This window comes from Pelodiscus sinensis, chromosome 5 (assembly GCF_049634645.1).
Source record: "Pelodiscus sinensis isolate JC-2024 chromosome 5, ASM4963464v1, whole genome shotgun sequence".
NCBI classification, from domain to species: domain Eukaryota; kingdom Metazoa; phylum Chordata; order Testudines; family Trionychidae; genus Pelodiscus; species Pelodiscus sinensis.
Genome location: NC_134715.1, coordinates 12,824,552 through 12,846,551, shown reverse-complemented (window position 1 = coordinate 12,846,551; position 22,000 = coordinate 12,824,552). Strand labels below are relative to the sequence as shown.

Below are 22,000 nucleotides of genomic sequence, written 5' to 3'. Positions count from 1 at the left end.
AATCAACATGCAAAGGGCTCTCAGGCCAGCCAAGCAACAAAACACAAAAAATTAAACCTATTCAGGAAAAAAGGTGTATTCCTCTGCCATGCTTCAGCTAAGAATTGCTAACTACACAGCATTGCTGGCAAACCACGATTTCTATAACTGTTCTAAATTGGCTGAAACAAAGGAACATCCACCAGACTCCAAAAGGTCCATACTCAAATCAATCATCCACAAAGGGGATTTGGGTTTGTGTAGTCTGCAGAAGAGAAGAGTGAGGGGGGATTTGATAGCAGCCTTCAACTTCCTGAAGGGAGATTCCAAAGAGGATGGAGAAAGGCTGTTCACAGTAGTGACGGATGGCAGAATAAGGAGCAATGGTCTCAAGTTACAGTGGGAGAGGTCTAGCTTGTATATTAGGAAAAACTATTTCACTAGGAGAGTGGTGAAGCACTGGAATGGGTTACCTAGGGAGGTGGTGGAATCTCCATCCCTAGAGACTTTTAAGTCTCGGCTTGACAAAGCCCTGGCTGGGTTGATTTAGTTGGCATTGGTCCTTCTTTGGGCAGGAGGCTGGACTTGATGACCTTCTGAGGTCTCTTCCAGCTGTATGATTCTAAACAAGTCTGGAAAAGATGGTGTGTATTTATAAGTTAGTTTTGCTTTGCTTTTTCTTGAACTCTATAAGGAAATCCCATAAGAGTTTTCCCAGATGCTCTTATTAAGGTGAGGAGTAAGAACCTTTGTCCTAAATAGCTGCAGATGAAAGGAAGTCTGAGAAGTCAGTTTCTATTAAGTTGTTCTCTGGTAGATAAATCTTCAAGGGTCTTTTTTGTTTTTACCCCACGCTCCAGATCTAAAATAGTGGGTGTGGCAGCAAGTCCATAAGTAGCTATTGTAATTGAGTCATGGCAATTGTTCATGTCTTTCAAAATTAAATTAATAATGCTTGTTACATAAAATGAGTGATGTTTCAGTTAAAATAAAACACATGCAATGTTTTGAAAATGAAAGCAGCAGTTGTTTTTTAATAGTTAAGAGCTAGGAAAGAGCACAATAGAGTCCTGGTACTGATAAAACCCTTAATTACAGTGTTAATTTTGAAAATATACTTAGTCATTGACTCCCCAGCTATAAATTGGGGGATAATGAGTCTCATCTATGTTACACAGGTATTTTGACAATTTATTACATAATATTTTATTGATTTTTTTAAAGTCACTAACAGATTTATCTATTTTATTTAAAAATAACTTGTTTTCATATATATTTGGTAAACTTGCTTTGACAGAAGCCTACCATTTTCAGATAATTCTTCTTTGAGTGCTTGCTCATGTCCATTCCAGTTAGGCTTGTTACAACCTTGCGGGTAAGCCTCTGCTAGCAGCTTATTCTACGAGGGTGCAGACTTCATCCACAGCGTTAAGTGCACAGCTGCCCCTTCTGGACATTTGTTGAGCAGCTATGTGGTCCTCTGTGCACATTTTCCAATCACTACATGATCGCTCAACAGGCCAGGGGAGATGCGGCTTTTGGGAGGGCTGTGCTGCAGTCTATTGTGGAGAAGGTGCTGATGAGTTCCAACCCTACCTCCTAGGATACTGCTAGGGAGTTATCTAATTGGAACGGACATGAGCAAGCACTCGAATTAAAAATAGTTACTTACCTCGTAACTGTTGTTTGAGATATGTTGCTTGATTTTCTTGGATTAAAAATAAAGAAACATAAGTGTGGAAACTGTTAAAAAAAATGAATAATTCTATACCAGTTTCTTTCTTTCTCTCTCTTTTTTTTTTTTTTTTTTTTTTTGCAACTCAGTATAAATTTCCTTACAATCAGATTAAAGATACATGGTCAATAAAGTAAACTGGAGAAATTCTGTGTTCACTCTTTTTTCATTTTAACTGAAAATACAGCAATATTTAATGATTTACTCAAATGTAACTTATTGCATTTTTGGTTGCCTTGAAGTGTATTTGTTTTCTGAACTGTCAATCTTTACATTAAAATATTATAAACAAATAAAGTCTAAGTAAAGCAATAGAGGAGTAGACTACTATGACAGCCACCAATTCCCATTAATATCCTTTTCCTTTTAGTTGATGACTTCAGTGAAGAATCATCCTTCTATGAGATTCTTCCTTGTTGTGCTCGTTTCCGCTGTGGTGACCTCATAGTAGAAGGCCAGTGGCATCATCTCGTATTGGTGATGAGTAAAGGAATGCTGAAAAATAGTACAGCTGCACTTTACATTGATGGACTGCTTGTTAATACTGTGAAGGTGGAGTAAAAACTTTACATGTTAACTTGTGCTGTTATGCTAGGCTTAATATATTTTCTTTCACATCATACTGATGTATTTTGTTTGTACCATGGTGATATGGAGCATCATTGCTTCCAAATAGAGAAGACTTTTTTCTAAATTCCCTGCACACACTGTCTATAACAAATGAAGTGGGGGTTCTACAAATATCCTTAGTCATTTTGTAATGATTCTGTCCCGATACTACTAAAAGGAAACCGGTAAAAAACAAAATGTATTATGTGCTTTGTAACAACAGTGCATCATTCAGTATTGATAAGATTTCAATCCTCAACCTTCCAAACTGCATCTTAGCTTAAATTGTTGAATCAGCTACGTTAGATAACAGACGACTGTTATTCCCAAGAGGAGGAATGAATCTATGTGCTGTTTCATTAGTGTGGAGCTTGGTCCACTAGTTTGCCTTTCCCTGTAGGAGACTTTGCCCTTGTAGTATCTTCAGTGGTAGAAATGGCCCAATGGGGCCATATGTTGGGTTCAGGGTATGGTGTAGTCAGTGTAGATGCCAGGAGCACAGTCTGGCTGTCCTTCCATTTATGGAAAAAACAACAAATGGTCTGGTAACACTTTATAGACTAACAAAACATGCTACCAGACCATTTGTTGTTTTTTTCTGTAACAGACTAACTCGGCTGCCCCCTGAAGTTTCTTCCATTTATGGAAAGCATTAAGCAATGTATATAGAAGGATTGTAATGAGCACTGCTTGTTTTACTGAGGTATGAGGCATGTTTAATTGTACAGGCCAGGAATTTGATATCTAAGTGACTGAACTATGAGGCCTAAGGAAGAGTAGCAAATATCAGTGAGGGTCTGATCATTCAAAATGCACTGAGTTCTTCACCTTGTACTGAAGTCACTGGGAATGGATGGAACTCAGCACTGCAGGATTGGGTGGTAAGGAAACTAGATCTGTGTTGAGAAAAGATGTCATTCCCTCTAATAGACCTAAAACATTACTTGTGAAATGATGTTTTAACTATAAACATATGTCGGGAACTCAGTATTAATCCTGCAAAATGAGGAACATTATAGCCTCAGTATTTCATACTTTTTTTTTTAAATCTGATGACTGGTCTATTGTAGTGTAAAAGTAACCCATGTTTCTCATTTAGGATTTTTTCCAGCTGCATGAATCAAGTTAATTTGTGTAAAATAAAAGATGGCTAGTTTTGTTTTGTTTTAGAAAGGTAGAGCTTAGTTGTATGGCACTAGCACAAACCCTCTGGTTTGGATTCTTCTGTAAAGAAAGAGATCATCATGTCAGCCTCTTTAAGCCTTCCAGATTTGATTTATATGAATGCTATAATGGTGTGAAGCAAAATACTCATGAAATTTGAAATAAGCAGAAATCGGGAAAAGCTCTTATCTACCATGTTATTGAAAAGAGCAAATGTTCCAAAAGCTTTGGAAACACTATGAAAGGGAAGACTTCCAAAAATGTTTTTCTTTCCCAGAGCCTCATAGGAGGCTCAGTGTATAATTATAGACCTATCTTTGTTGTGCTACAGAATCTAGTTTCTATGCTGTTCTGTTTTCCTTAAATGTAAATGCCAGCATTTTGCATGAAGTTACGATGATGAATTTGAGCAGGAAATTGATTGATAGTGGCAATCCTTACTTTAAGAATTTTATGTAAAGATCTCAAGTGTCTTCAACAAATTGCAGCATTACATTTCATTTAGTATACAAGTTTGCAGACCATTGTTTCAGATTTTGTCCCATCTCTCTATATATTAAAGAAAAAAATCCTGCGGGATGACAGAGTGATGTCATCACATTGCTCTGTGTCCTGCCTGCCTCCTCCCTCTCTCTCTCCTTCTTCCTCTTCCAACTTGAGCTCAAACTCGCTACTTCCCCATGCCACTTGGAATTGCTGTTTAAAAGCAAGCCCCTACTCCCTTCCTCCACCCTCACCCCACAGGTCTTTCAACGCTAAGAGACACGGCATCATAGCTGGCAGACCCCACATTGCAGCTGCAACAGGGGTGGGGGAGTAGTGCCAGCAGCGGGTTCTTGGGGGCTCCCCCACCAGGTTCTTGGGGAGCTGGAGCATGGTGCCCGACCACCCAGAGTCCGGCTGCCCCCGCAGAGACTCACCCCTCCACAGAGGCTGCACTTACCGCTGTTGCCAGAGCACCCGTGAGGCGCCTGGGGGAGCCCCCGCACCGACCTGTTGGCTCCTTCCCTTCTTCTCCCAGCAGGAAGGCGGCCCTGGGCTCTGCAGGCTGGGCTGGGACGATGAGCAGTGCAGGTGGGATTGCATGGGGGAGAGGACGGGACTGCAGCTCCTCACGCTGCTGCTTTCCCCACCTCAGCAGGCTGCAGTGCCCTGGATCACAACGTGCACACGGCGGGCAGGCACCCCTGCGCCTCTCTGGCCACTGGGGTTAGAGCCAGGCCTGGCACATACCGCAGCTTGGGAGGGTTGGGGAGAGAGAAAGGGAACCTGGCTCATGCGGGGAAGGCTCTGGGCTGGAGGTGGGGGTGGGGTGTGTTAGAGGGACAAGGGGCCCAGGCTGGTGGCGGGGAGGGGCAGAGGGAAGAAGGGACCCAGGTTGGCAAGTAGGGGGAGGGAGAAGGCACCTGGGCTGGCAGAGGGGATGGAGAAGGGGCCCGGGCTAGCGTGGCTGAGCCTAGTCCTCCCCAGTGGCCGTGGGGGGAGATCCAGGTTGCTAGCCCCCACGAGAGGGGGGTTTGGCTAGTGCTGCGAGCAGGGAGCAAAATGTTTTGCGCTGTATATTGGGAATAAATTATTTAACTCTTGCACTTACTGTATATATGGTAAGATTTATTCCTTGGATCAGAAGGGGAAACTTGGTCCTGTTTCCCTGTCAGTGGAATGAAATAACTTTGCTTAGGCTGTGTGTAGACTACAAAGGTGAGTTGGAAAAAGATACGCAAATTGCAGTAGCTATTTGCGTATCTTTTTCTGCTTTTCTGTCGAAAGAGGCTTTTCTGAAATTTGGCGTGTCTACATGGTGCCAAGTTTTGGAAAAACCTGCTCTTTCGACAAGGGATTCTTCCTAGTAGAATGAGGTTTACAAGGATGGTGAAAGAGCACGTCCGCTTTTCTGAAATGGTTTTGGAAAAGCTGACGTGTTCCTTGGACATGACATTACTTTTCCGGATACCTGTGTTATCCCGGAAAAGCGCTGCAGTCTAGATGTAGCCTTATTTATGCATCAGCAGGGTCAGTGGTGTGAACTACCCTTGCTGTTCTCTTTAATTCAGGGGTGGGAGAACATTTTTGGGTTAGGGGCCACTGACCTACAGAAAAATCAGTCGGGTTGTACACAAGTGAAAAGAAAAAAGAACTAATCTGGGCGGCCAACTGAGAAGCAGAAAGAGACCCCCCCACACATTTCCCTAACACAAGAGAGCCTGGGGGAGGCCTGGCTAGTAGATTTGTGTTTTAGCCCCATCGCTCCCCAATCCTGAGGGGATCCCTGAGCCTTGGGGGTCAGATCTAGGCAAGTCAGGGGCTGCATCTGTCCCCTGGGCCTTAGGTTCTCTACCCCTGCTTTAATTGTTATACAATAAGCAGAGGAATCACTAGCATATAAAATAATTTTGTGAATATTTCAGAAATATTGAACTGCAGATTTACTCTGTTGTGTTTTAGTTTTGTTTCTGTTTTTTAAAATTTAAGTACAAAGAATAGCAATGAGAGCTATAAACAGTAAATGAAACGATGATTCTAGAGTAATTTCTGTACAAATGTGTAAGAACTTCAAAATAAGCCAGATGTTAGGCATTATTTGTGTTCTTAAAAACTCTTTAAGAATTAGTCTGGTTTTGCAAGACAGTGTGGCCACAGGCATGGAAACTATGGGTTCACTGCCTGTTGTAACACTCCCAGGTTTTTAAAGACCAACAACAAACAGTTGTAACACATATCAATTATTAGCCTGTAAGGTGCCACTGGCCTCTTTGTTGCTTTTGCTGAAATAGACTAACATGGCTACCTCTGAAACCAATGTTTTATATATCATTTTGAATGCATAAAACATTTTTTAAATTTCCAAGTTACTTTATTTTTCTGATAGCTTTGTACTTCACTTAACAGCTTTGTCACTCTTTTGTTTTGTTTTGTACAGCTTCACTATGTTCACAGTAGCCCCGGTGGAGCAGGTTCCGCTAACCCACCAGTAGTCAGCACAGTTTATGCCTATATTGGCACACCACCTGCCCAACGCCAGCTTTCCTCATTGGTTTGGCGTCTGGGACCAACACATTTCTTAGAGGAAGTCTTGCCTCTTTCAAGTGTTAGCACCATTTATGAGCTGGGACCAAATTATGTTGGAAGCTTTCAAGCAGTCTACATCCCATGTAAGTACAATTAAATTTGTTGTCAAGTATTTTATTTTATCTTTTTGGAACCTTTTAAATTCTGGATATACCCTGTGAATCATGGAAACTCCGCATTTATTCACTGAGAAAAGTGCGGGCCCAGCAACTTATAGGAAAAGATGTTGCTATGAACCAAACCCTGAAGAGCTCAGAAATACCTCCGAATTATTTTAATTGCATATAGAGCCTAAACATAGCTTAACCGAGAATAAAATTACACTGGACAAAATGTAGTGCATACAAAAATATTAAAGGTTTATTAAACACAAGGGACAGTAATAGATAGTATTGTTCTTTTTGGAAATAGAATGTAATTTCCATGGCTACTTCTGATAGTCACAGAACTCTCAAGCACAAAAGACTAAAGAAACAAAAGAGAAACCAACAAAAAAAATCAAGTATACTGCTGCTTACAATAGCTTTTTCCCACAGGGACCGTAACATTTTTCTGCGGTCACTGAAAAAACTTTCATTATCTTAGAGGAGAGAGGCATTTGGTGAATTAAGCTGTGACAGACAAAACTAATCACAGAGCTTGCTTTAAGAACCAAAGAATTTCTCCCAGGATTCCAAAGACTGTCTCAAAAGGTGCAGCACAGAGACATTGTTTGTAGTGGTTTCTGAAGCTTACACACAAAAAACTGTCACTCACAAAAAGGAAAGAAAATAGAGGCCTTCCAGTAGATTCCCAAGATATTTGAGGAATCCCTGGTATAGACTTGTTCACAACAAAAGTCTGTTTCAAGTGCTCCCTTTTCTGGCAGAAGGTATCCAGACCTAATAACTTTGGCTCTGGACCCATTTGCTAGTCCATTAATCTTTACTCTAGATTACAGTTCTACTCATGTGGTGGGTCCTAAAGAAAACTGCTCAGCAGAAGACTTCTGAAAATGTAACTGTGAAAAGTGACCAAGGCAGGACACAGGAACTTGCTACTGCAAGAAGTAAAAAATCCTTTTGCCCTTAGGCAAAGGCACAGTGGTGATTCAGACCCAGGACTCCTGAGCACTGTTCCCTGTAAGTTGCAAGGCCACCCAGAAGAGAGTCAAATGCTGCCCCACTGATTGGCAGAGCGCCCACAGCCAGCAGCATATGTTTCTACTTGTGGTGCATATCTGCACATGCTTTGGTGCATTCAACAAAATGTATTCCACACATAGATGGAAACAATTAGTGAAACTTTGCTCCTGAGTCTCTTTCTTGACTTACGGATCCTGAGCTTCCTCATCAGGGGTATTGTAGGTTATTCTGTGCCCATGAAAAAGTGACCCGCTTTCACTTTCTTCCTGGATAAGATGATATTTTCCATGTGATAGAAGGCAAAGATTTATTTTCTTTCCAGCTAGGCAGGCTAGAATGCTTTTGTCAAAGGACTAGCCACTTGTTCCTTTTCTCTGTATTGGAATAAGGGGTTTGGTAGATAGTACAACTGTGGGGCTTTCTTCCTTGTATCAGATTTCCTGAAGGGTAGCTGTGTTTTTCTGCCCTCAATCTGGTTAACTGTGCCTTTGAGTAGTATGAATCAATATTAAACTGCCTTCTAGCCTCCCTGCTGACAAATTTTCACTTTTTTTCTACCTGAGGGTGATTGTTGGAGGCTAGTTCTCTTACTAGGAGTATAGGGGAACTCTCTATGCTTTCCTGCAATACTTTATGTTGAGTCTTTCAGAGAGACAAAACAGTCTCTCTCTGTCACTTGATTGTTTTGTCAAAAGTCCTGTCTCGCTTTCATCTAACCAGCATGCCTCCTGTCTTAAGTTTCTGTCCCAATCTAAAGCCATAAAGAGAAAATCCTGGTGCACTCTATTCTATGAAGAGTTCTAATCCAGGTATACCTTCTGGTGTCCAGAGTCTTCTATTCATTGGCTTGGTCAGTTAAAGGAAATACTTCCAGAACTTTCTTGAGAAGCACCCCTTTCGAGGGCAGTGGATAAATAGGTGCTGGATTCTCTTTGCCCTTTTGCCTTTTCCTGGTCCTTCAGCTAGCTACCTCTTCTAATTCAGCCTTGGATTTCATTCTCCTTTCCTGTGATGTTTCTCCTAGCAATACTTCTCGTTGAGTAGCCACAAACCAAGCCGCAAATAGGCAAATAATATTGCTGTTTACTGCCTAAATTGCTTTCTGTGGCTTGACACATTAGTGCATACGAGTGTATTGTCTAAGACCAGCCTATGGTAACAGACTCACTTTCTTAGCCAGTTAACTGAGGTGTTCTTAACAGCTCTTTCAGGTCAGAAAGAAACATGGGAGATGAGCTGACTTGGGTGCCCATCTTTGAATGAATGAATGAGGAGGACATTTTAGGTGTCCAGTATTTTCTGAATTTTTTTTTACTGGACAGGAGGCGAAAATACCGGACTGTCCAGGTCAATACCAGACACCTGGCAACCCTAGCCCTGCCTCTGCCTTGCCATTTCACTGAGGTCCTGCCCTCCTCCCTCTGTGAAGGGATACAGGAGAGGGGGACAGAGTGACATTACCACCTCCTTGCCTCTCTCTCCCCCACCCAGCACAATAAGCAGGAAGCTCCCAGAGGGCAGTTCTGAGATTCTGGGCCAGAGCATCAGGTCAGTGCGGGGAGGGGGAGATGAAGTGCCGGCACTTGCTCTCCTCCCAGCCAAACCAGTTAGGATCACCTGTGAGAGGCTCCAAGATCTACCACTGAGTTGGTGGCCACTGAGTTGGGGCAAGGGGAAGCTGCATAACAAATTTAGTAATTCTAACTCTTCCAGTCAGGAGGAGTTCTTGAGCAAACGGATTCGCAGACAGACAGACACAGGGACTCACAGACAGATGCACAAATCTCTAAAATATATATATCGATCCTGTACATAGTGCTATTTGTGTTGACTCTCTCTTTAGAGGGGTTATTATTCATAGACACTGAATTTATTTTTACGGCCTTTCTGTAGCATCAAATGTACTACAATTTTACTCTAAAAATATTTACACTTTTAAAGTAGGTTTTTCTTATATTAAAGGTAAAGATTCTAAGTCGGAAGGAGTCAGCCCATCTCCAGTATCTTTGGTACCAGAGGAGAAAGTCTCTTTTGGTTTATATGCACTCTCCGTTTCTTCGCTTACAGTTGCAAGAATAAGGAAAGTTTACAACAAATTGGATAGTAAAGCTATTGCCAAACAGGTATGTTAATAAACACATGATATTAATTTCAGAAATTCGCTAGGTTAAAAATAGTCTCAGATTTATAATTGTACATATTTTCACTGTTAATTTTTGTTTTGAATTCTGACTGACATTGGAGCTAAGCTGCTGTGATAGTGATCACCTGTGCCCAGATTGACGATGGTATTTAGGCTTCTAATTCCCACTGAAATCAGTGAGGTTAGGTATCTACTGGATTTGGATCCTACTAACCAAAAATGTACTCTATGTTCATTTTCCACTTAGGAAGGTTTTTTCAACTGCACTGAACCATGTTGTGGGATGATGCTCTTAAATGATCCTCTCCATTAACATTACTAGTAACTATGTTTTATTCCTTTTTTCCCTTCTGATACAGTTTTGGCTCTTTGTTGCAGATGCTTATTTTAACTCCCAAGGAAAATATGTAAGGCCATACTGTAGAACAACAAAGTTGATAGCAATGGAAATAAACATTACTAATGGCCCAATCTTCTGAATGTACGGATATGTGTTGTTCCACTAATCCTCATGTGCATAATTGTTTCATGGTCTAACTTAGTGTCATGGGGTAACTGCAGGCGACACATCACACAAATTCTAGATATACAAGCACCATTAGCAAAACTATCCTATCCTGGAAGGTCATCTTGTTTACAAAAAATCTTGTGGCCTACTAAGATAGAGGGCCCACTCACTAGCCTAGATTGCCCATTGCTGACATATGTGTCCCACAGGTTCCTTTGATATACCCCATTCTTCCTGCTCCTAAAGAATTTCCATACAACCCCACAATAGTATGCAAACATTAGCATTTTCAATACAATGAACTCATAAAGGTATTAAACATAATTCAAAAAGGTTTAACTTAATTCCATAAAGTTTGTCCAGAATGTTGCACTATCATAGTGGCAAAACATTTTCAACAACAGAAATCTTCTCACTGTATCACTCTTTTTCATGGTATTTTATTCAGCTGGCTGTCTCTTCCCATGAGAATGCCACACCAGTGAAGCTACTGCACAACTCAGCAGGACATCTGAATGGACCTGCACGTACCGTTGGTGCAGCTCTAATAGGATATTTGGGTGAGAAAATTTGCGGTTAACTTATGCATTAAATATTTCTAATTTACAGTATATAAGAACAAAGTTCTAGAATCAACCTTATTTGATTAAGTATCCACCAAATAAAGGTTGTCTATATTATTATGTTATATTAATGCATGGCATTTGTTTTATTAAAGTTGATTTTCTTGCTTATTGTTGGCCATTAAAATAAACATCACAGTGACTTTCCACAATACCTATGATTTCATTAAGCAAATTAAATAACTAAAACACAATTCTTCCTCCTCCTTTTTATGAGCTTAATAGAATTCATCAACTTTATTTTTGTTTTAATGAAACTGATAGTAAAATAAGTCTGTTTTTTGTAAGATTATTTGTTGTTGTTGTTGTTTCTGTATAAAAAGTGAGGTAGGCCTTAATTATTTCATTTGTACCATATTATGTTTAGGAGTAAGAACATTTGTCCCGAAGCCTGTTGCCACTACATTACAATACATTGGTGGAGCTGCTGCTATTCTGGGTCTGGTAGCCATGGCATCAGATGTAGAAGGACTATATGCAGCTGTGAAGGCCTTGGTCTGTGTCGTAAAGAGCAACCCACTAGCCAGCAAAGAAATGGAAAGAATCAAAGGTTATCAGGTATATGAAAACTCAGACATAGCAGACTAGGTAGATTGAATTTCTGTGCAATACAAGACTCTTACATTTTAATACACTTAAAATTGCTTTTTATTTGTTATATTTAGTATCACATCTGGAGTATTACATCCAGTTCTGGGCCTCCCCACTATAGAAAGGATGTGGACACATTGGAGAGGCTCCAGTGGAGGGCAACCAAAATGATTAGGGGGCTGGAGCACATGACCTATGAGGGAGAGGCTGAGGGATTTGGGCTTGCTTATTCTGCAGCAAAGAAGAGTGAGGGGGGATTTGATAGCAGCCTTCAACTTCCTGAAGGGAGGTTCCAAAGAGGATGGAGAGAAGTTGTTCTCAGTAGTGATGGATGGCAGAACAAGGAGCAATGGTCTTAAGTTACAGTTTTTCCTAATATCAACCTAGATATTAGGAAAAACTATTTTACTAGGAGGGTGGTGAAGTACTGGAATGGGTTAGCTAGGGAGATGGTGGAATCTCCCTCCCTTGAGGTTTTTAAGTCCTGGGTTAACAGAGCCCTGGCTGGGATGATTTAGTTGGGGTAGGTTCTCCTTTGGTCAGGGGGTTGGACTTGATCTTCTGAGGTTTCTTCCAACCCTAGGTTTTTATTATTCTATGATCAGTTGCTGTTTTAAACTTGTCTAACTATAAGTTGAGTAATATAAATGAGGTTTTTTGGATGTTATGGTTTGAAAGAGTTCTATATCAGTTATGTTGTTTCCATGCTGAAGCTGAGAATGTAATTTTCTTTGATTGTAGGTACCTCTGTGTATTCCATTGTGGGGTACATATGTGGTTTTTTATTTAGAGCTGGATAATTTTGAAAGCAGTGTCCCTTGGTCTACATTTGTGCCCTGGTTCACCTCAGGACTCAGTGAGCAGAGATAAAGGCAGGGCTGACCTCTCCATATCCTTTCCACCATTACATAATCTCTAATGTCCAGAGTTTCCCTTTCTTATTTATGTGTGAAAATATATTTAAGAGATCTGTAAATAGCTTATATTTTAGAATTGTGAAATTTAAGTGAGGGATGTAGTTTAGACATAGCCAAAGAGAAGCCTAAGCCCTCTTAAGAGAAGGGCAAGCTCGTTGTTTCAGCAACCCATAAAGAGGCACTCAGAGGGGGGAAAAAGTCAGACCACTCAGATAAGAACCATCTGAGTATGTTTGACCTCCCAGGTACTTTGGGCGAACAGCATAATAAGCCAAGGAGTGCTGCAAACGCTGCCCTCAAGGAGGCAACAGGCCACTCCGTGACTGCCTCAGATACCCCGGTACCGCTAACTGTTATGGCAGCTCCACTGGTACCTCAGCCTCTCCCTATGGCACCCAGAGAAGGGATAGAGCAGCCATTCAGCACTGCCCCTGCCCCTCCCCCTCAATTGCTAGGGGCAGCAGCTCTCCCTCTCAGCTCCGTGGAAACAGCAGGCTCCTCTCAGCTAGCACAGCCTCCTGTACCACACACTCCCTTCATTACCTACAGGGAGGACAAAGATCTAGAGGTTGCTTCAATGCTTCACTCCCCCATTTTGAGTGAAGATAGATACCTTCATTCACTACTCTCCGATGAATCAGATCCACCTTTTCCCCCCTCTCAGTAGAAGAGGGAGAGGAATTTGCTGCCTTCTCACCTCAGTTGTCCCTTTACTCAGAAGGGTCAGCAATGTCACACAGTCAGATGCAGCCAGATCTCCTCAGAGTACAAATGGCTCTCTGGGCTCCTTATCTGTGGAAGCCATACCCCACCTCCTCCACATACAGTGGAAATGTGGAATCAACTCCCACAACAACACAAAAAGAGACCGTTTAAAACCAAACGTATCAACAAGCCTCTCTCTCTCTTGATCGAATCTCCTCACAGAAATATTCAGAAGAGTGTGAATGAAAACCAATATTTCCCAATGTCAAAGGCAGAATCTTTGGTCCAAACGAGATCACTATCTGACACTGAAGAGGCAATTCTACCTCTACACTCTAACACCTCAGAGGAGGTCTCCTCGTTTCAAGATCTGTTTAAAAGTGTTGCACAGGACTTAAATATTCCCATTGAGGAAATACAGGATACTCCCCATGAGCTTAGTAACATCCTACAAGCAAGTGCGTCGGCAAAGATCACTCTTTCTATCAACCCAGCCATTCTACAACCCGCAAAAACTTTATGGCAAACACCTGCCTCGATTCCCCCCACGAGTAAAAAGGCAGATTGAAAGTACTATGTGCCTCCCACTTCTCTTTACACATCTCCCACCGAACTCCCTGGTGGTGGATACTGCACAACAAAGAAATAAGCAGCAAAATAGCTCGACACCATCAGAAAAGGAGAATAAAAGAATAGACTCATTTGGTAAGGTGTATGTCTCAGCCATGCTCCAGTTGAGGGTAGAAATTATTCAGCGCTGCTCAGTAAATACGATTACAACAATTATATGAGACTGAACACATTTATTGAGGATCTTCCTGAAAGCAAAAAATCATATTTCAAAGCGTTTGTCTCTGAGGGACAGACAATTTCTCGTAAAGCACTACAAGCTGCTCTTGATGCGGCAGACAGCCACAAGAACTACAGCCACAGTGGTCACTATGAGACCAGCCTCATGGTATAACTCCTCTGCTTTTCCTCGACAACTCCAACCAGCAGTAAAAGACTTGCCCTTTGAAGGGGAAAAGCTCTTCTCCACGAAGACTAATGAAGTTCTTCAATCGATCAAAGATTCCAGAAATATTCTCCAGTCTCTAGGAATCCAAACACCTGCAACAAGAGGCAGACAATATAGGTACCAACCATATCACAGACAGAGGTACCTGCAACCTGTGTACCAATATCACAGACAAGAACACCCCTCTTACCAGCAGTGGGGTCGAAATAGGCAACAGAGGTGACGGTCCCAGAGTAACAACTCCAACTGTCCACCTCAATCGAATAAGCAAATTTGAAACTACAGTCAAGAGACCGAAAACCAGGTCACCCACCCCGGAACTTCAGAATCTTCCCAAACTGTTTCATTTTCGTCTGCTCCCGTTCCTACACCAATGGAAATTAATTACCTCAGATAAATGAATTTTGCAAACCATCTCATTAGGATACACTAACCCTTTTCTCATCCCACCCTTCTACCCCATCCCTTTTCAGGGACCCATCTCACAAGATCACTTTACAACAGGAGGTAGACCACCTGCTACACTTAGGAGCCATAGAGCCAGTTCCACAACATTTTCATAGAACAGGGTTTTAGTCCCATAAAAAAGTCTCATAGAAAAGAGGACTGGTGTGTGGAGACCTATTCTAGATCTCAGATCCCTGAACAGATACATAAACACCATTATCCCAGCGCTGGCGACTGGTTTTCCTCTCTTGACTTACAGGATGAGTACTTCCACATATCTATTCAACCCTCTCACAGACATTTTCTCCGTTTCACTTTAGGTCCACACCATTTTCAGTATACAGTCTTGCCCTTCAGACTTTCCACAGCCTGGAGAGTATTTTCCAAAATGTTAGCACCTGTCAACTCCCATCTCAGGAGGCCAGGGGTCACCATATACCCTTACCTGGATGACTGTCTAATCAAAGCAAAGTCCAGACACGAGTGCCACCATCACACTCACATGGTCCTAAACTGCTTTCATTCTCTCTGACTTCTGGTAAACCAAGCCAAATCAATGCTTATGCCCTCACAATCCATCCAATTTATTGGGACCCACTTCAACTCTGTCATAGCCAGAGCCTCCTTCCCTGCCGACAGATTCACTCACATCAGTCACTTGGCACAATCTCTTCAAAACATGCCAACAGTCACCGTTCTTGACTGCCTGCAACTTCTGGGACACACAGCTTCTTGCATCCCAGTGGTACCCAATGCACGACTCTTTATCAGGTGTCTTCAGGGTTGACTCTGACTCCAATACAAACCAAATATTCATCCAATGACTAAAAGACTATCTCTTCCACACTCAGTGAAGGCATCTTTAAAATGGTGGACAAAAAAGTCCACTCTATGCATAGGCATACCCTTCCAATCCACAGAACTGACAGTAGTCCTCACCATGGACATGTCACTCATGGGCTGGGTTGCTCACATGGAAGAGAGAACAGCTCAAGGCCTATGGCCTGCTGCAGACCGTGTTCTACATATCAGTATTTTAGAACTCAGAGCTGTCCACCTGGCATGCCAAAAATTGCTCCCTCAAGTCAAAGGGATACACGTCTGAGTTTATACAGACAATACGACATGCATGTTTTATATTAACCGGCAAGGTGGTGCACAGTCGCAGGCTCTGTGCAAAGAAGCCATAGTGCTCTGAAACTGAGCCCTAGTGCGGGACATCTGCATATCTGTACGCCATCTGCCCGGGGCACTCAGTACAACAGCAGATCCCTAAGCAAAGCCCTTCCCCAGGACCACGAATGGGAGCTCGATTATACAATCCTGCTGAAGGTATTTAGTCAATGGGGTTACCCCCATATAGATCTGTTTGCTACCAGGGCCAATAGAAAATGCACAATGTATTGCTCCAGAGCGGGCATAGAGAAACAATCCCTCGGGGATACTTTAATCCGAACATGGAAAGCACTCCTGCTTTATGCATTTCTACGGGGGCGCAGATCACCCAAACCCGGCTCTTCCGGGATGTAATCTACTCGCCCCGGGGAGTAGATTACATTGATTGTTGAGCCCTGTTCATTATGGTAATTAATTTTAAGTGGTCACATGTTGTTTTGCATTGCATCTGTATACACACAATAACCCACCACTTCTCCCATGTTTGCCCACTTTGAGAGTGATTGTCCTTCTTCACCTCCCATCCACCTCGTTCTTGTCGCCTCAGGAACCCCCCACCCAGCACCTGGACACTGGCCCCTACCTCCAGCACGTCAGCTCTGCCCAGGGCAAGTCCAACCCCGCCTCACTCTTCCCTTGCGATTGGCACCAAGCCTTCATGCCTGTGGGGCATGAAACTCCCCACTCCCTCCATTCCACATGCCCAGGCTGCTTGGGCCTGCACACATACACAGGCCCACACAGACCCCGGAGCATCTGCCTGCTGTGCCACTTACGTGCACTTCTCCAGTGGGTGGGGCCGAGGCAGCAGGGTGTGGCCTGGCAGTGTGTTGCGGCCCGGCAGGCAGCTGTTCATGCCCCGCCATTGGCGTCTGGGAACCACTGTAGTGGCTACTGCTTCAGAACTGGTTGGACACCACAGCCTTATAATAACTGGATGTTCTGAAGCTTATGATGGCAGCTTGTGCTAGAACGTCATAGTACTATGTAGCAGCCCATTTCAAAGCCATCGTTGAAGTCTTTGGGTATTGAATTAGAAATAAATAATTCACAGACATTTTAGTAAGGCATTCACCCTATCTTCAAATAATGGTGTCCTGTTTTTCCTGTAGAACCGTGGTGTACATTAGCCACATCTGGCTATTTGGCTGGTTGAGTGTGGCTAGTTGTTTTGAACAATGCTGCTATTTGGCTGGTTTGGATACCACGGCTGTAGAATCTATTTGATCACATAAGACCCTACTAATATTTAGCCTAAATTGCTAAGTTGAGGGCTGAAGGAGAGTTTTCATTCAAGCTGTCTTTGGTTTTGATGGGCTTAATAAAAGACACCCCTTCCTCACAGCCCAGATGAGCTGTGTGTCGGCTCCTGCCACTCCTCCCCCATAGCCCAGATGAGCAGCGTGCTGGCTCCTGCTCCCTCCTCCACCCACAGCTCAACTGAACTACATGCTGGCTCCCAGGCACCTAACCCTCCGCAGCACGCTGGGACTCTAATCCTTGAACATTATGGACCATGGATGTTGCCAGACCAGAGAATCCCAGACTTTAGAGGTGCATCCTGTATTTAAACTACAGTTCTGAAAAGCCTATCTAACTTTTGCCATGAAATGGCTTTTCACTTGCTATGTTGAATCAGTGTTTTTGGAAACCTTTTGTTTGAGGTGCAGATTCAGTGCAGCACTGCTTGTGTGCCCCACCCAGTGGCAAAGAACATTAGATATTTTAGAAGCAGGGAAATAACATTCTGGTTTACTATGCTTGATCCTAATTCTGTTTTCCTCTTCATCACATCCTTCAAGCTAAAAAGATTAAAGGGAGTTTATGGATCCTGCATTTTATAAAAGCTCCTTTTGTTGAAGTGGATTTACTGTATCCACATTCCTCTGCTAGTTCCATTGTGTATGTTGGGGTTAATATTTTCTTTGTCTGCAAAATGTTTGAAATCCAGACTATTGACAGGAAAAATGTCTTAAAAATAATGTTCATGTGTTGCTAACTTTTTTTTCCCCCAGTTACTGGCAATGTTGCTAAAGAAGAAACGCTCCCTTTTGAACAGCCACATACTACATTTGACTTTTTCCTTGGTGGGAACTGTGGATAGTGGGCATGAAACCTCCATTATTCCAAATTCAACTGCCTTCCAGGATCTGCTATGTGATTTTGAAGTACGTATAGCATCCCTGAAAACTAGAGATGTATTTGGATGGATAATGATATATGTGCTAAAATATAATACTTTGGTATTAAATCACACAGGGAAGATGATTATTGTGAGAACATTATTCATAGTTCAGTACAGTGGTGGTTGTAGTAAGTTGAGGGACAGTAACATGAAGTCAGCAGGCCTGAATAATGGCCTGTAACATAAAAACAGCAACAGGTCTGGAATCTAGTGAGCAAGACTCTAGTTCAGTAATATGGCAACCAAGAAAGAGGGCCTTATTGATAATTTTATGATTGTGTAAATTAGGTTGATCATGGAAGGACATAGGGAGGCACCGGGTACAGATTGTAAGCCAGAAGGGAGTAACAGAACATCTCAATAAGAAACATCTTGGTACCAACTGACTCCCCAAAAACTAATGTACATACCGACCTAGGTTCAGGACTGGATTGAAGTTGACAGCATAAAGGATAGTAAGTAAGCCCCCCTTCTGCAAGGTGAGGGGTGGTAAGTAGGTAATAGAGGGTGGCAACCTGGTACATAAAAAGTGATGTAAGTTGTTTGTACATGTTTATAAAAGGGCACCGCAAACGGTGAGTGCCGACCTACCAGAGACAGGGGGTGTGTGTGTGTGTGTGTGCAATAGGCACCTGTAACAGCAGGTGTCGTTCCCGAAATTTACAGAATGCACAGTGGCTTAGCGTTGCAATTATTTGCTAACCACTGTTAATATCTGCATTTGACAGCGAGCCTGCTAAGTGCTGATACATTGCCAACACTTGCAGAATGCACAGTGGTTTGGCGTTGAGATTTTCTGCTGACTCCATGTTACCGACCCTCAACTTACTACAGTAGTGCGATTTTCCTGGTAACTCTTCCTGCTGCAATTTCTTCACTGTTAATAAAATTATTATAGGTTAAACCTCCTAAATCCAAAGAAGGACCACAGATGTTGCTGGACCAGAGAGCCCTGGTGCAGGAGAGTGCAAGCCAGCTGGGAGTTTAATGGTGGGGAGCCCCATCAGAGGGGCCAGCAGTGGCTGGAATGGGAATGCCAGGCCCATTCCAGTGATCCTTGGCCAGGCAGGGCAGCAGAGGGACCAGCAAGCCCAATCCCTGGGAAGCCTGGGGCGGCAGCGGGGCTGGGAAGCCCTGGCCCCAGTGAGCCCTGGAGGGCCGAGGCAGTAGTGGGACTGCAGGCAGCCAGCAAGGCTCATCCCTGGGAAGCCTCAACCAGGTGGGGCAGCAGCGGAACTGGTAAAGCCCCGCCCCCGGGGAGCCTTGGTGAATGCAGCAGCAGCAGGGCTGCAGAGGTTGGGGAGCTCTATATCCAGAGAGCTCCAACCAGCCTGCTGCTCCTGAGCCCAGGAGCAGTGGGGCTGGAGTGGAACCAGCCACAGAGGGAGACAGTGGTGGCAGGGGGAGGCTGGTGGCAGGGGACCTCCCTTAATCTGACAAATTTCTGCATTTGGGACAGATCAGGTCCCAAGAGTGCTGGACTAGGGAGGTCCAACCTGTACTGGATACAAAAGGAATACCTTTTCATTTTAGAAGATGTGAGGTTTGCAGTTGAACTGCAGTTTCTGATAACCTGTATGTTTTACTATAGTAAATATAGTGAGACACAAAAGCTATGCTGAAAATAACGGGGGTACAATTCACTATGGCATGTCAGAATCTGTGTCAGATCCACATTAAACTTCCATGTGCATGGCCTACAAAAAGACCCCTAAGTTTGCAGTTTTAAACCTACAAAAGTAAAGAAATTCAGAGTTAAATGCTATTATTCTGCCCTTATGCTCTTATTTCTGTAGTATTTTGCTATTTTTTTTAAATTTGGAAACTCTGTTGTCAAACTTTAACTCCTTAATAAGACGTTCTATTTTTCCCTAATCAGCTTTTAAGTGCCCAGTTTTCATCCTTATGTGTCAATTTAAATGCCTAAATGCACATTTGGGGATATTATATTAAGGAGCCATGTATGAAAATTGATTCTATTTATTCCTGTAGCATTTCATTTTAATTAACTTTCATGGAATTCTTACAGCTCTTTTATTACTGTCAGTGATGTGCTTTGAGAATCCACCAAGGTGAATTATCATGCATAAATACATTAAGGCTATGAATAAGTAGCCAGGAAATGGAAAGTTAATCATTTGACTTGAACCTTACACAAATGATCTACAGAAAAGAAACATGAGTTTGTGACATGTTTTGCTTGTTTAAAATATGCTATTACACACAAGTATTGTATTACCTGTTAATGTTGCTTTTCATATTATATCTAAACTGAATTTGAAAAAAAAAAAAAGATGTGAACAGATTGAACTATCCCTACTACATTCTTCCACTTCTGAATCAGTGTAACAATAGAAACAAAAACAACAAGGAGTCCTTAAAGATTAATAAGTTATTAGGGCATAAGCTTTTGTGGGCTGCAGGTCACTTCATTAGATGCATTGAAATGAAGGTTTCAGTTGGCAGGGATTTATACATACATACATACATACATACATACATACAGATAAGCGAGTGTTAACATTAGTGCTCCTGAAGTTAATTCAGTCAGGGAGGATGTTGCCTGCTTCCAACAGTTGGTAAGACGATAAGAATATTTTGTTGCAGTTATTTTCTCAAATTTCCTTTATTTTTCAGAAAATGAAAAATTTTGTAAAAGCGGTTAGCTTTTTTCAATAGTGTATTTTTTAAATGTATCACTTTTTTGTGAGGATAAAAAAAATTATTAACAAGCATTGTTCTGCTGATTCAGCAGATTTCTTGAGCTAATTGAACAGATTAACATAGAGTAGGATCTTCAGCATAGCAATGTCTTCTTTCACTCATTAAAATAATGAGTTGAAGATCCTGCTGATCATAAAAATAACATTATCAGTGGTTTCATGGAGATGATATATTCAAGAAAGTAGTAGCTGTGGTGTCAAAGATCTTGTTCTCTAGGAAACTTCTCATTTTGAGTAATCTCTTCTTTGTTTTTCATGAAAGTCTGAGGGCACCTCAAGAACTAGCACATATATGATATTAGATACCAAAAAAAGGAAAATCAAAAAAGAGGGAAGGGAGTGTATTTAGGCTATATATACCTTTGTTTTTGTTTTAAACCCTCTTGTAGGGAGATAATGCCTTTAAGATTCAACTGCCTGACTGCTTAATTTAGGATTAAGAAAACATAGTCTTCTTGGGGTGTGTCTAAAGAGCAGGGCTTAACTCAAAATAAGCTATGCAAATTGAGCTACGTCAATTGCGTAGCTTATTTCGAAATTGGGAGCGTCTGCACAGCACTTACTTCAAAATAGAGCTCACTTCCTCTGACTTCCTTTACTCCTCATAAAATGAGGGTTACACGAGTCGGAGTAAGAAGGTTCTCCAGCTTGACAGTATTTCAACATTATTTTGAAATAACTGCCCGCTGTGTAGACACAGACTAAGTTATTTTGAAATAAGTCTAGTTATTTCAAAATAATGTTGCTGTGTAGATGTACCTTTGGGTTCTCCAAGGGAGACCTCCAGCTAAATAGGGAAAAGAAGACTTTTCTCTTCCTGATACTTCAAAGTTTAAAAAAAAACCCACAATGGATAAGAAAATCCATTGACTAAAAATGAAAATTACTCTTTCAAATCTCATTTGATAAAATATTATGAGGAAGCTAGAAAGGACACAGATATTCATTGTTTTTGCTTAATGGCAGGCCAGAGATGTGAATGACTAGTCGACTATCTGATAAGCAAATGCTAGTCGCTTCCTCCCCTCCCCTTGCTGCCTCTATCAGAAAGAGGAAGGGATACTTCAAAGTGGCAGCACCGTGTGGAGCCTCAGGCCAGACCCCAGGCTTCACATGGCGCTGCCGCTTTGAAACACCGTGTGCAGCCTGGGGCCATCTGGGGTGTCTCAGATGTGGTGTTTCAAAGAGGCAGCACTTTGTGGAAAATGGGATCAGAGCGGGCTCCATGAGGCGCTGACACTTTGAAATGCTGTGAGGAGCCAGACGCTGGGCACCACGTGGCAT

The 22,000-nt window shown here is 42.3% G+C and overlaps 1 protein-coding gene across 9 annotated transcripts in view; it reads left to right on the top strand.

Annotated features, from left to right (window-relative positions):
- WDFY3 (WD repeat and FYVE domain containing 3) overlaps nucleotides 1-22,000 on the top strand; it is a 372,301-nt gene that overhangs the window by 222,029 nt on the left and 128,272 nt on the right. For all 9 annotated transcript variants that reach the window (XM_075929522.1, XM_075929521.1, XM_075929523.1 and 6 more), the window contains 6 exons: nucleotides 2,085-2,266; nucleotides 6,408-6,639; nucleotides 9,643-9,803; nucleotides 10,780-10,891; nucleotides 11,322-11,512; nucleotides 17,824-17,976. In XM_075929522.1, coding sequence (XP_075785637.1) covers nucleotides 2,085-2,266; nucleotides 6,408-6,639; nucleotides 9,643-9,803; nucleotides 10,780-10,891; nucleotides 11,322-11,512; nucleotides 17,824-17,976 — 1,031 coding nt within the window. The remainder of the gene's footprint in view (nucleotides 1-2,084; nucleotides 2,267-6,407; nucleotides 6,640-9,642; nucleotides 9,804-10,779; nucleotides 10,892-11,321; nucleotides 11,513-17,823; nucleotides 17,977-22,000) is intronic.